This window comes from Gadus morhua, chromosome 9 (assembly GCF_902167405.1).
Source record: "Gadus morhua chromosome 9, gadMor3.0, whole genome shotgun sequence".
Classification (NCBI taxonomy): domain Eukaryota; kingdom Metazoa; phylum Chordata; class Actinopteri; order Gadiformes; family Gadidae; genus Gadus; species Gadus morhua.
The window spans coordinates 19,492,921-19,508,678 of NC_044056.1; the positions used below are offsets into that span (position 1 = coordinate 19,492,921).

Below are 15,758 nucleotides of genomic sequence, written 5' to 3' on the forward strand. Positions count from 1 at the left end.
TATGTATATATATATTGTTTAGATAAATTACATGTATCATAATCAGCAACACTTCGTTCAGTTTAACAGATAAAGTTAAAAGGAATATGTATATATATGGAAATGTTATTGACAGAGCAAGGAGGGATAAATGCGATAGGCACAACGTGTTGTAGGCCAACTTTATCCCCAATAACACAGCTCTGGATGGGTTGCTGGCATAATTACAATCCCTCAGGTTAGAATTGGCAGAGAACTCCGGCATTAATGACCCTTTCACAGGTTGGATGGAGAATATGTTTGGGAGGTGGAAAAGCATGATCCAGTAAGTGCCCGTCGCGGGAATAAATGCAGAGACCGTGTTAATTGTCACCGGCTGCCGTTGTATTCCCTGCGCACGAGGGCTACTGCATCTGCTGATCCCCAAAGCAGTGGGCGCTACAGAAGCGCCAAGTGCCATTCAGGCTTACATGGGGATCAGATATGATCCGATGAAAGTGAATGATACATCACCTGAGGGGCCCGACCATATCCAGCTGTAATATGTAGAATAGTCAACACCTGAGGGCAGCATCACAGACCAGGCGAGGAAAACCGAGGATTACGTCACACCGGTTCCTCTCCAAGTCTTCCGGTCCTCGCTGAGTCCATAAAGAAGACCACCTGGCCACGAAAACTTTAGAACTCTCCCGGCAGCGATTACCATACGTGGGTTTGTGGCTAGGATCAGCTAGGAGAACACTCTCGCACGTGCTAAGGCACTCTCCAATCTCTCTTTACTTCAGAGCATCAGTTTACCATACCGAAAATACTTTATACAAATAAAGTCTCGTTAAAGCTATTCCTTTGGATTCGACCCCTCTTTCCAAGAAAAACATTGCACTATCTTCCCCGTGAATTTCAATTAACAACAGTTATTCTTGTTTATGTCCCTGGCCCTGACAACGCGCTGGCAGCAGAGCGCATTTTAGAATGTTATGACAATGCCGTCTCCAGGGCATCTGACCAGCCCGTGTTTCGATGGGAGATTTCAACACATGTGACGTCACCGCACTTCTCCCACAGTTAGAACAGTATGTAACAACGCCAACACGGCTGATTAGAACGCTAGATTTATGTTTTGGAAACATCCCGGGTGCATATGTATCCAAGCCCTGCCCTGCCCTTGGGTCCTCAGATCATAATGTAATACTACTACTGCCTAAGTACAGACAAAAATTGAAGACCCAAAAAGTACAGGCCCAAACCATCATGGCATGGGAGGTAGACTCCATTCATGACTGAAAGGATGTTTTGAGCTGACAGATTGGGAAGAATTCTTCAGGGAATGCAATGGTGACCTTAACCTGTTGTACGATACCATATGCTCTTACGTCACATTCTGTGCTGATAGTGTTATTCCCACCAAACAAATTAAGATCTTTGCAAACAATTAGCCATGGATAACCAAAGACCTTAAGAACTGTCTCAATTTAAAAAAGTTTGCATTCATCCAGGGTGACCAGCAGAGAGTTAAAGAGCTGAAAAAGGAGCTAAAGCAGAAGACCGAGCTGGCCAAGCTCAACTACAAAAACAAAATGGAGGAGAAGTTCATCAGTGGAGATATAAGGCATGCATGGAGGAGCCTAAACACCATGATGGGCAGGAATAAGAACACTGCTGCAGTACAATGCCCAGACCCTGCTGCCTTGCTGAAGAACTCAACACCTTCTATGCCAGATTCAACAACACTGACTCTATGGAGGAAATGGTCACTCTCCTATACCCCCCAGAATCTATCTGCATAGAAGAGAAGCGGGTTATATCCATCTTTTCCCATCTCCATTCCTCCAAAGCTCCTGGACCAGATGGGCTGAAGGGCAGAATACTGAAGGAGTGTGCAAGTCAGCTGGGCGGTGTAATGACGGTAATGTTTCAGCTCTTCCTAGATGCCAGTTTTGTTCCCAGGGCGTGGAAGGAGACCACCATCATCCCTGTTCCCAAAAAGCCCCGGGCTAAAGCTCTGAACGACTTCAGACCAGTGGCACTCACCTCTATCCTGTGCAAATGCATGGAGAGAGTTGTTGCAGGAGAGCTCACCACCACCATCGGTGAGAATCTGGATCCACTGCAGTTTGCCTACAAGCCAAAACGAGGTGTGGAGGACGCTACATTACATCTACTGGATACCATCACAAAGCACCTGGACTCCCAGAACTCCTTGGTCAGGATCTTATTCATGGACTCGTCAGCATTTAATACAGTTAACATCAACACACTCCTGCATCGCCTTCAGCAGCTTCAGGTCAACCCAGCACTGACACTTTGGATCAAGGAGTTTTTAAAGGACAGACCCCAGCATGTAAAGGTCCAGGGTGTAACATCGTCCAACATCATCCTTAACACTGGAGTCCCACAGGGTTGTGTCTTGTCTCCCATCTTGTTCTCAATATACACCAATGAGATCACATGCAACATCACTGGATTCAAGCTATTTAAATATGCAGATGATCTGAACTTGGTGGCCAAACTGACAGATCAAAGCACCCTGTCCAAGTACACCCAATATATCACTGAAATGGCCCTGTGGTTCAAAGAAAGCTCACTGCAGTTGAACATCAGCAAAACCAAAGAACTGTGTTGCCATAGGAGGAGGGCATCTAACACCCCACATCCACTTTCCTCACCTTTGACCCTGGAAGGACAAGTAGTTGAACAGGTGGTGAAGTTCAAATACCTTGGCACAGAGATCGACCAACGTCTGTCCTTTAGCCAGCATGTAGATGGGGTTTACAAGAAGGGACAACAACGTATGTATCTCCTGAGGAAACTAGACTCCTTCAATGTCAGTAAAGACATTTTGTCAACTGCCTACCAATCTCTGGTGGAATCCATCATCACTTGCAACATTACATCCTGGTACGGCTTCCTCACAAACGCAAGCAAAAGCAGACTTAATAGATTAACTAAGCAAGCAAGCAAGCTAATAGGAATACACCAGAAAGCGCTGGAGGATCTGTATATCCAGGCAGTGGGAAGGAAGACCAACTCCATCCTCTTAGATCCCTCCCACCCACTCCATCCTTGTTTTGATCTACTTCCTTCTGGCATAAGATTCAGAATGCCTTTGGCCAGGAAAGCTATCTACGAAAAATCATTCATCCCCATAGCTATACACACACAGAAGACTCATTCCTCAAAGAACTCACACACACACACACACACACACACACACACACACACACACACACACACACACACACACACACACACACACACACACACACACACACACACACACACACACACACACACACACACACCTCCAAGCCTTCAGTCAAAAGACAATTTTCTAGTATGGCAACATACTAGACAATAAAGCTTTTTGAATCTTTGAATCTTTTGAATCTTTGAATCTCCTATGCAATATCCAAGCAATAGTCTACATACATTTCAAGATATTGGACTTCTAATACACATCCATTGTAATCCACCTTTGTAAACAAGCTGAGCTCACATACAGGCTGGAAATTAAATGTTGGTACCATGGAACTGGTTCATAAATACAACATACACACCCAAGTACTCATATTAATGAAAGGACGTCACTTCCTGCTGTGTGGATGGACTTTCAATCTCAATAGTGTGTGTTGTAATTTACCAAGCTAAACAGACACTTACACTTCTTTAGAGCTTGTTATAGCCTCCACACTCCAACATGCTCCACACAGGGGGGGAAACAAAGTGAGAGCAGCATGTTAAAACATTCACCTTCATCATTTGCGTTCTCATCACTTTCAACACAACGTTTGTGGTTGTTTTCATCATTAGTAGACTGGAGGCCTAGATACAAACACATCCACATATTGTTTCTGTGGATTCTGTTTGAGTAGCGAACGTGAAATTGACGACTTCCTATCCTCCTCCTGTCTGATATACACACTCTACCACTCTCTATTTCTAGATCACAAACACACTCTATCACTCTCTATGTCTAGATCAAATACACTCTATCACTCTCTCTGTCTAGACTTCATAAATACATAGATAAATGTATTTTCATAAATACGTCAAAACAATGAATGCTGCAACAACAATCTGATTTTCAGATTTTTCAGCAGACCACCTCAACAAATTTAACTAGCCACGTCTCTTAAACCCAGTCTTACACCAACATGTAGTTTAAATAGAAAATGCATTTCCTGCAGGAAATGCGGTTTGTAGTTCAAAGTGAAGTTTAAACTATGTTTTAATAAAGCCACATAGTCTAAATTGAGCAAACAATGTAAACATTCACACCATTTAAAAAATGCAAAATGGTTGGAAACATATAGTCAACGGTTAAACAAATAGCTAATATGTTCTAGTTTAATACATTTTTAGACAACAAAATGGAATAGCATAGCTGGTGTGTGTGTGTGTGTGTGTGTGTGTGTGTGTGTGTGTGTGTGTGTGTGTGTGTGTGTCTGTGTGTGTGTGTGTGTGTGTGTGTGTTTGGTAGTAACTTGGAAAGGTATATTATTGACTTACCTATTAAATTGGTTTAATAATCACATTGGTTAAATAATTACGTTTCCACATGCATGCAATAAACCTAGATGTGTTTGGCTTGTTTGCGCACCGCACACATTACACTCTCCAGATGACTCGCCCTACCCCCGCCGATTTCATAAATTCAAAACATATTTAAGCTCTGGTGCTATGTTCTCGCCCTGATTAATAATTGTAGGCTGCTTTGATTTTGAAAAGTAGCCTTATGATGTTATTTAACAGAGGCTAGAGGATCTTGCATGGTTTAAACCATTTATTTTATTTTCAGTAGTAAATGAGCCCTCCACACTTTGAGCAGCCTCTCAGTCAGTCCCCTGGCGCCGGGCCTGCTGCACTGCGTCTTGTTATCAAAGGCAACCGATATTCACAACCTGCAGTTCAAGTGAACATTGGCTTGTACCACTGTCTGCTCTTGAGATTTATTATCTATTGATATAATAGATAATTATAGGGCTATGAATGGAGTAATCCTCTTTGGATGTATTATGAGAACTGCGTGTTGAAAAACCTCAATATACTGTTACCTCCGGCATGTCGTTGGCCTTCAACATGTACAGTGACCACGGTGACCACCATCAAAAATTCACCTTGGGGCATTTATAATTAATGTTGATCTTTGCCAAAAAGGGCAAATGCCTACAGGCACTTGACACAATACAGGCCAGTGCAGGGCACCGTAGACGTTTGAAAGGGAGGGGTGGGTGAGGGGTATTCAGAGGTTACCAACTGTAACGTCACCGCTAATGAATCTTCAAACTGGACTTTAAAGATTATAGACAGATTTATGGCCTATTTCATCCAAACTAAAAGTTTGCTTGAATCAAAACAACACGACTGACATTCTTACATTTGAGATCTGTTTATTTCCTTTGAGGTTCAGTCAGTTCAGTGAAATGTGTGGAATTTCATATTTTACAGAATTTATCAATATAGCACTCGACACACTCAACATTTATTAGAAAGGTTTGATAACATTTTGGATTTCCCATCTTTGGCCTGTACACTCTTGTACCAAAAGTTTGCTCTTTATAATTTCCAGACATCTACCGGTCTGTTTGTTCTTAAATTCTTTACCCTGAAAAAGAGAGAAACACAGGCATACATCAGGGAACACTGTGTGTCATTATTGCACAATTCAGCCAACATCAGTCAAATCCTTCTCTGCTGCAACCACAAAAAACATTGTCGCAATGAATCACCCACAACACAATATATGTACCTGGGTGAAATCCCAGTAAATTCCAATTCTTTTCTGAAGAGATTCGTGGCAGTCGTTCAGGCCAGGCTCGTTGTCTTTGTTGCCGTCGTCAGTCAAACAGCGATTAAAATTGTACTTATGGGACTTGATTCCACCAATGTAAAGCTCACCAGTCTCTCGGAAATATGTGTTCTGATGAAAAAGAACCGTCCAAAAACAACATTCAGTTTCATCAGATACTCATCCAAACATCTTAATAGTATAGCCATTGACTTACTTGAGGCATATAGTAGAAGCAGCTGTATGCAATCGGTGTGTGGCCTGGCACTGGACCTTGGTCTAAACACATGTTGGCATTGAGGTTCTTCAGCTAAATGGGGCAGAAATATGTTTAAATTGATTCAAAGGCTTGATTCTTGAGTGTTCATCAGGCCTAAGTAGAAACCTTGCCCAAAGGAAAAGAGATAAAAATGGAAATATCGTAAGAGACCTTCTGATATTTCATCATAATCATTCTTCCACCAGAGATGATTCATAATATCTCTTTGGCTCTAAAAAGCTCCATATGTTCAACCCTGTCCCTCATATAGTTAAGACAACTCACTCCTCCATAGGCCAGGATATTGTCCAAGGTATCCAGCAGTGGATACACATGGTCCAGGTACCACTTGAAAGGTTTACAGTTCAGTCTTTTTCTGAGTTCTTTTCTCTCTGACACATCCCCAATGTCAATACCGTGATCCTGCATAACAAAAGTGTTTGGTTGATCAGAAGCATTCATCAGTTAAGCCAAAGAATGTGTGTTTCTGTCCTAACCTTAATAAATTCAGTCAAATAGGACTTCATTGTCACGTCTGGTTATGTTCTGCCCACATTTATTTTTAACCAAATAAAAAAAAAGTCTAAAATTCAACAATTCTAGAATACCCTCAACATTGTGTTCATAGATCAGTCCAAATTGGCTAAACTGTAAAACTGTACCTTGAAGGGCAGATTCCAGGCCAGATTGACATTGTGTTTGTAGTCATCCATCCAAACCTCTGCTACCCTCAAAGCATTCCTTTTCATTGTGATTGAGAGGTTTGGCATGTATGGCTTATGGCTTCTCTCGATATGGGCTATCTTGGAGCATGGGACAACCTCAATACTTCCCCCACATGTCCAAACCTACAAAAGAATGAATGGGCATTGTTACAATTCATCCATTCCCAATAACATAAGTAGGTTAATCACTTCTAGTCTTTAGTCAATGTTATCCTAATAAGCAAACCTTGGGTATTCCTGTGGTATACTTACACGAATCCCAAGCTCAACATTTTCTCCACCGTATACTTTCATTCCTCCATCAAGAACTCCAATTTCACCAAGATACGTCCGATCTGCGACTAGAATACCCATTATGGAAGGACTCCTTAAAAGGTCAAACAGAGGACTTGGCTCAACACATCATTGTTTAGGATCAAGGAAATGCAGACATGTTGTTGATGCAGATCAAGAAAAGCAATTATCAGGTGAAACTTACTTTCCAGGCAAGGAGGGGTCATTTAGTTTGTACCACTCAGGCCTAAATCTCTCGTACATGCACCACAAAGCCCAGTCAAACGCATGGGATGCAGGCATGTATTTAACAACCTCAAGATCATAGTAGTTGACTCTGTCAAACACCGGAGACACAATCAGCTTCCGATCTCCTTTAATCTGCGTCAGCAATGGTTCAGCCCTGCAGCACAGAAATAGATTGAGATAAAACACATTCACAATAATTGACACTGAACTTTAGCACTCATTGTTCTTGGTCCTTTTCCAGTGGTTTGATTTACTTTGACATTGATGTGTTGTTTCACCAAAATAGATTGAGATCCCAATGGAAAAACAAGTTATTGATACAAAACCTCAACAAAGACTATTGCTGTAATTTTCAAGAGATTTAATTCCCTTTGACACTGATGTGTTCAAGTTGTGTTGTAATTAATACTCCACAACATAATCAGGGTGTGAATTACGGGGGGGCCATGTCACCAACTCTGTTTGGACTCAGTGACCTCCTGCTGGTCATTTTGTGTTTTTGCCCAACAAGTGTCTCTATTTTTGTTGTGCCTCTGACTCTGCCTCTCACCTGTACATCCTGCCATTGCCTCTTTCCCGCCATTTCTCATGCGCACCTATTCCTCATTATGTTTCAATTAATGTGTGCTATCAATGCCACTTTGTTCTAACATTTGGTCTGAGCTGACCTGCTCATTTTACATTGCCCTGTATTCTGCCTGCCTGCCTTCCTACCTGCCTGCCTGCCTGTTTGGTTCCTGAATGTTTTTTGTTTTCCGGAATTTAACTCTATCTCGGTTCTGACCGTTGGCTGCCACTGGACTACTCTTCGGGCAGTGACCTGGCTTTTCCTTCTTTGTTTGGATTCTTTCCCTGTTTTAGTCAACAGGGGTACCTGTATTTGTGTTTTTGCATTCTTCCTGTGAGGCACAGAGTTTGGTCTTTTATTGATAGAACCAAAGCCTAGCTCTGCCTCAAATAAATCATTTGACTTGATCTGCTTTTGGGTTTGAATTTCATTCACCCCTGACAAGCCAGGGAGCAGCTGAGCGCCCCTGAATGAGAATTGTGCAAACCTGAAAACAAAAGTGACCCTATGTCTGAAATGAAAAGCGAGGCAAGCTGTAGCATGGCATTTAAAAATCAAATCATGTATACATATTAACACAAATAATGTAATTAATTTAAACAGGGACATTTCAAGGGACAGTTCCAACCGGAAGTGGACAGGCCACCAGATATTTCAGAAGTTTTTGGAAGGTTTGACACGTTTCCAACTATTCAACTATTATATCAAATACAACAAATTTGTTTGGTTGTTAACATTGTGGCAACTGGTAACCCAGATCCTTAAATAAGGGAAGCTTATTTCAAGGATCCAATCCAGTCCGCTTAGATCTAGAATGGGATTTAAAACGTGTATTTCTAAAGCGGCTAAGTCTACACTGTGTAAATGGGTGACCTCTACAAACCCTTTTTACAGATTACTAGTGCTGACCGGCCATGTGTGTGTTCGCTGTTCGTAGCCAATTACTGTAAAAGCTTAATGATCCCCCTCCAGCAACATGATGGATAAAATAGATATGAAGCGAAGGAGAGTGAAACGCTTCATTCACCAAAATGGGTGCTCATCTGCTATCAGACTTTAGATTATTAATCCAAAGTCAGATTTGTCAGTCACAATCAGAGGGCCTCGTGACTCTGTACATCAGCTAAATGTAAACTGAGAGAAGCTACCATTTTGAATTTCGTAGATATGATTTCCTGTATTCTGGTGCATTTTAGGGATGGCCAGTGCCTACAAAATCTTCCAGATTCATAACCCAACATACATTCATTTCATGTTTTCTATGCTCAAACATCCATATAAATGGTTAGTATTTTTATCAGTGCAAAGGGCTCACATACATCATCATTCATTGACGTCAAAAAACTTACAAAAACAGTGGCCCGACATTCATTGCAACAACTCAATGAACTCAAACCCAACAAGCATGATATTCAGTGCTGTTGTAGTAGTTGTAGTGGCGACTAAAGTGGAAATCTTTCATGACTGATATCGTTTCTAAGCAAACTAGACACATGGGTTTGCCTTTGAATTCTATGAACAGATACTCGGCTTCTCTTCTTTCTTGACCGAGTTTTCTGCAACTCGATTTTTGTGTATTTTAAAAATAAATAAATTTAAAATGATGTGCGGGACTGACTGTGTGAGGATGCGGGCTGTATGCGGCCCGTGGGCCGCCAGTTGTCCATCCCTGGTCTACACAATTAAATACGTCATATGATGGTAACTTGGTACCCCCTCACCACTGGTCATGGACTTCAATATGAGCATCCAAGATGGCGACCACGTCAGCCGTGGCGGCCTTCCATCCAGAGATCCTAGCCGTGGTCAGCCCCAGCTGCTCACTGTGTCTCACTCTGGTCATGAGGAGGCCTGGATTCTGGTCCTACAGAATAGTAGTAATGTTGTCTTCCATCTGATAAACCTGTTAAAAAGAGACAAACCATTGGTGCTGTGGTCATCCACCAATATGATTTCTTTCAGCAAGGACTTTGGAGTGCGGTCGATAATACTTCGGATGGCTCTTTTGAGGATTGACAGGGCCTCATCAAGGTAGATAAGAACTACTCCAATGCTGGGCAGATCCTTTGGGTAGGTCTTCATTAAGCATCTAGATTAAAACCACAAACACTTTATTTCGGAAATGCTGACACACACACACACACACACACACACACACACACACACACACACACACACACACACACACACACACACACACACACACACACACACACACACACACACACACACACACACAGTGAGAAGAGGAAAAGGTCAACCTTGGGTCCCTGGTGTCTGGAAGAGGTCGATTAAGGGGTAGGCGATCGCTGAGAAACACGTTATATCCATACTTCTCAAATAATGCTTGTGCCTCTTTTTGTTCGTCTTCTGACAAATTCTCTCCACCCCAGTTCTGGAACAGGGCAGACTTTGGGAAAAGTTTCTTCCCTTTATTTCCAGGCTTTTTGACCATTCCAATTGTTTTTTCTTCTATTTTTCTTTGTCTGTCCTGATCTTCTTCAAGAAGCTTGTGCATGGATTCTTGTTTTAGATGGAGATCTTTTACCAAGTTGTCTGTACGACAAGAGAAAATGTAGGAGTTTGTGATTAGCTGAACAAAGGCAATGAAAGAAAGGCAAGAAAGAATGCCTCAGGCATTCACATTCAGCATAGACGTATATATTTGATATGCTGTATTTCTGACAGCGTTGACAGTCAGCTGTGAAATATGGGTGATGATGCTAGCCCCTCTGCTCCACCGAAGCCGCTGCTATAATTGCCATGACTGTTCCATTTGGCTGTATCACTAACCTCCACACCTTGTTGGCTTAAAGGCCCAGTGTGAAGAATATATGGGCATCAAGTGTTGACTCAATACCCCACCTGTACTGTACTAGCTCTTATTGTGAAAGGTGCCTGTATATCCGGTACCCTTAAACAATACAAGCCATCTTGGAATTACTTCCAAGATGGCTTGTATTGTTCAAGTGATGAAGGAAACGATTATAAGTTATACATGTTTTTTAGCTGTGTGTGTGTTTGTGTGTGTGTGTGTGTGTGTGGGGGGGGTGCCTTGCCTCCTGTGTGCAATTTGCTTTGTTGTTTGTTGGGTTTTGCTTTAAATAAATGTACCTACTGCATGTTTGATAACAACTTGTAAAATAGCATTGCCCCGCCCCCCCCCCCTTTTTTTTTTCTTTTTTACTAATTACTGGTCTTAGTAACAGTGATGAAATGGCATAGATAACTATATTGTGGAGCACAAAATAAATGTTACCAAGTTAATTGCAAGTTAAGTGGCATGGGTCAAATGCAAATTTTTGCTGGACTAACACAAAGATATTACATCCATAAAAAGACCAAACTATGTGTGTTAACACAAACTGTTTTTGAAGGAGACATTTCTGAGACGTTTTTTGCTCAATTGGCCTTCCATACCAGTCAAACACGTAGAATAATGATTAGAACCTTTATTGTGCTGAAGTGATAATGATATAGCTACAACATATAATCCACAAAAACAACGTGTACATCACACCACCCTTACATTTCATAATGCCACTCTTTTGCCACCCCATACAAAATGCTACCATCGCCACTGGCTATAGATATGTAAAGAGTCCACTTACACAGATCTTTAACACTTTGCTCCATTCCATGACTGCCATGTCCAAATGATTCAATGGTACCATCTCGGTTAATAAATGATGGAACCATGTAATAAATAGAACATATTCCAGCCAGTATCAGCAGGAAGCGCTTAATCCACACAACCTTCATTGTGACTTGAACAATGGCCAAATACAGTCTTCATTCAACCTAACCAACAGGCTGGTTTTGTTCATTGGTATACTGATCAAATACAATAAAAGAACGCCCCATGTTAGGCAAGGCAAGGCAACTTTATTTATATAGCACTTTTCATACACAAGGCCGACTCAAAGTGCTTCACATATAAACATTGTTATGCAATAAAATAAAATAATAGATAAGTAAAAGAAAACATATGCAAAGAAATTAGTACAATAGAAAGTGCAATGTATTTAAGATCAGATCAACAGTCTCTCTGGTATCCGCGTCGGGACTCCAACCCGACCTAAAAGGAACTTGATACTTTCTCTGGGACTCCAACCCGGATCCTAGTAACCCTTATCTTTTCTCTCTGGTATGAGATCATGTATCTTTCTGGTAAAAATAGAGAATTAAATTGAAAGTTAAAAAGGCTTTTTAGTAAGTAAAATTGAAAGTGCAATGTATTTAAGATCAGATCAACAGTCTCTCTGGAACCCAAGTCGGGACTACAACCCGACCTAAAGGACAATATTCTAGGACTCTAACCCAGCTTCTAGGACTCTAGCCCAGACCAAAGGCCTTACAATATTCTAGGACTCTAACCCAGCTTCTAGGACTCTAGCCCAGACCAAAGGACAAACAAACTCAGGACTCTAACCCTTATACAACCTTTCTCTCTGGTATCAGATCATGTATTTTTCTGGTAAAAATAGAAAATAAAGGGAAAGTTAAAAAGGCATTTTAGTAAAGGTAAAGTATTTAAGATTTAGCAGAAAGCTAAAGCAAACATAAAAGTCTTCAATCTTGTTTTAAAGGTGCTCAGAGTTGGGGCAAGTCTTAAATCCTCAGGGAGTTTATTCCAGCTATTTGTTGCATAGTAACTAAATCCTGCTTTCCCATGTTTCGTGTTTACTCTGGGGATAATTAACAGATTGGTCTCAGAAGATCTTAGTGTTCTAGAAGGCTTATGTAGTGGAAGCATATCAGTTAAATATTTTGGGCCTAAACCATGTAGGGATTTATAGGTTAGCAACATGATTTTAAAATCAATTCTCTGACCTACAGGAAGCCAATGTAACGATTTAAGAATTGGTGTAATATGTTCAAATTTTTTGGTCTTTGTTAAAACTCTAGCAGCAGCATTCTGAACAAGCTGAAGCTTCCTTAGAGTTTGTTTTGGGAGACCTGTAAGGAGACCATTGCAGTAATCAAGCTTACTAGTGATAAAGGCATGTACAAGTTTTTGTAAGTCTTCGGTGGACATGAGCCCTCTAAGTCTTGCTACATTTTTAAGGTGATAATATGCAGATTTTGTAACTGATTAGATGTGACTTTCGAAATGTAAATCAGAATCCATGATAACCCCTAGATTTCTGGCTTTGATTGAGGTTTTCAGGGACAGAGAGTGAAGGTGTTGGGTTACTTTAAGCCTTTCCGTTTTAGCACCAAATACAATTATCTCTGTTTTATCCTCATTTAGCTGAAGGAAATTTCGGCACATCCAGTCTTTCACTTGCTCAATGCACTGGCACAGCAGATCTATGGGCCGATAGTCATTTGGTGATAGCGATACATAGATTTGCGTGTCATCAGCATAGCAATGATGGTCAATATTGTTATTATGCATGATTTGCCCTAGTGGGAGCATGTCAGTGGAGGCTTCTCCATTGAGGAGAGGGAGGAAGATCCTCCCTAACATTGTTGAGAATAAAAAATGTAGATTGCCCAGACTATTGTAATGAATTAATGCCCTTAAATATGACTACTTTATTGCCTTTGAATATATAATGTTCGTTTCCCTGGGTAAAGGGACATTAGCACCCCCTATCGCCTTTTGACAATTACTTCAGGGAGGAACGTCCTCCCTCCGCCTCCGTTGACTCCCATTCATTTTCCCGAAAGTACTGGCGGCGGATAACATGGGTTTCAATGGGAGAGAGGAGGAAAATCCTCCTCTGAGTGGGTGGGACCTTAAGGGGTCTGATTCGCGCAAAAATCTATCCGTTTGCGCTATGAACCAATAAGCAGGATTTCCCACCCAATTGGTATACTTTTAACCATGTTAGGCTGGAAGAATTATCATTGGGCGGGAAATCGGCCCAATCTGGCAATGCTGTCGATAACAAACCCGGTCTGCGTTGCCGCGGTGCTCAGTCTGAGAGACGCAGAGCAAGTTAAATCTGCGATAGCGAGATCCTAAATGCACAATGGAAACATTGGAGATTCGACATTGTTAACGTCTTATTACAAAAAGCATTCCATTCATTCAGTTATAGTGCTAAGTTAGCGACCAAAGAAAGAGGTAGACCACTTCCCAAAATCAAGGTCACCAGAAGTAATGGCAACGTCAGTGTTGTGAGTGCTACATGGTTTGCTAGGTACGCATGACTTACTGGTAGCATTACAAGCAATTCACACAAAAGCCAATTCACACAAAATAAATAAGTTCATACACAACATACCATTTATGAGACCGCTGATCTTCTCTTTTTCCTTTTTGCCGCCTCTAGATTGTTGTTGTTGATGCTGCTGCGTCTGGTCGTACGTCCTGATAACGTCTGTACGTCATACGACGTCTTCTCTGGTGCTGCGTTAAATTACTACCGTAATAACTGGTGTTTGAGTCTGCGCGCATTTTTCCCCCATTCACCGTCAAAATCGGGGACATTTCCGGGGACAGCTTTGACCGGGGACAGATCACCGAAAACGGGGACTGTCCCCGGAAATCGGGGACGTCTGGTCACCTTACTGAAGAGGAACTTGACAATCAACCTGTCTGGTATATCCCTCACCACGGCGTATACCACCCCGAAAGGCCTGGGAAGATACGCGTGGTCTTTGATTGCTCAGCAAGGTTCAAAGATACGTCACTAAATGACCACCTGCTCACTGGTCCAGAGCTCACAAACACATTGGTGGGAGTCCTTTGTAGGTTTCGCAAAGGCGCGATTGCCATCATGTGTTACGTGGAATTTTTTTTCCACCAGTTCCACGTAAGGCCTGAACACCAAGATTACCTTAGGTTCTCATGGTGGGAAAACGGTGATCTAGAGCAGTCATACTCAAGTAGCGGCCCGTGGGCCTTTTGTGGCCCGCGGGGTGTCTATTAATGGCCCTCGAGCTGTTTTGAAAAGTTTTTGTAATTATAAAAAAAAAATATATATAAAAAAAAATAAAAATAATCGTGCTGGGCGCTCTTATTTTGAAACCGCGCGCCGCGATCTCAATACGAGGCTGGGGGGTGCAATGATAAACAGATAGCACTCCAGCCCACAGACCGCTCCAGCCCTCCCAAACTCGAGGCAGACAGTCCATCTCAGCAGCAGTCAAGGCCGATTTAGGGTCGTTTTAGACGCAGAGACGTAAGCACGTAATTTACACAAGGGACTTGTTTTAGACAAGTTTTGATTTATGGTTCCTTTAAGGTTCCTTAAGGATTGCGCGTGTTGCAAGGGGATTCTGCGCCAGAACAGTAGGGGGAGCAACGAACGAATCTGTGGGCGTGGAAGTGGAAATCGCTGGCTTGTTTATATTTATAATTATCATAATTCGTTCTTGTGTTTTCTTCTTCTCCTTCTTCAAAATTCTTCATTCGCTTCTGTCACAGCCTTTTAAAAATGGCGCTATTATGCTGTAAAACCGGAAATGTGAGACTCCTGAAAGGATGTGGTTAGCTGGCCAATCAGTCTTTGCGAGCTGCGTAGGGCCGTAGTGTTTTAGTCGCATAGTCAGGAATTTTGGCCGACGCACTTAAGCACGTAAGGGGGGATATTTTACTGCGCAAGGGGGGGTTATGTATCTTACGTGTTACGTCTAAAACAGAGCATATATCGGCCTCAGTCACACGTATACCGACCGGCCCCTTGAGTCACTGAAAACATTTTTTGTGGCCCCTCATCAATTCTACTTGAGTACCCCTGATCTAGAGTCTCCACCCTACATTTTTCGGATGAAAGTTCACCTATTCGGGGCAGCCTCCTCACCTGGCTGTGCCAATTTTGGACTTGAGCATCTAGCCGCTCAAGGTCAGGATAAATTTAACCCGAGCACTGTTAAGTTCATCCAAAGGAATTTTTATGTCGACGATGGACTGGTGTGTGCAACGTCTGACGAGGAAGCAATCCAGCTAATCAAGGAAGCTAG

The 15,758-nt window shown here is 42.0% G+C and overlaps 1 protein-coding gene across 1 annotated transcript; it reads right to left on the minus strand.

The window, feature by feature from the left end:
- Positions 1-5,363: 5,363 nt before the first annotated feature.
- On the minus strand, positions 5,364-11,603 carry LOC115550898 (probable polypeptide N-acetylgalactosaminyltransferase 8). The gene is made up of 11 exons (XM_030366276.1): positions 11,453-11,603; positions 10,103-10,397; positions 9,744-9,930; positions 9,563-9,702; positions 7,230-7,427; positions 7,004-7,118; positions 6,689-6,874; positions 6,312-6,449; positions 5,985-6,077; positions 5,729-5,899; positions 5,364-5,584 (listed from the first exon to the last, which is right to left on the minus strand). Exons 1-11 carry the CDS (start codon positions 11,601-11,603, stop codon positions 5,465-5,467), a joined length of 1,794 nt encoding a protein of 597 aa, XP_030222136.1. The 3' UTR covers positions 5,364-5,464.
- Positions 11,604-15,758: the final 4,155 nt, after the last annotated feature.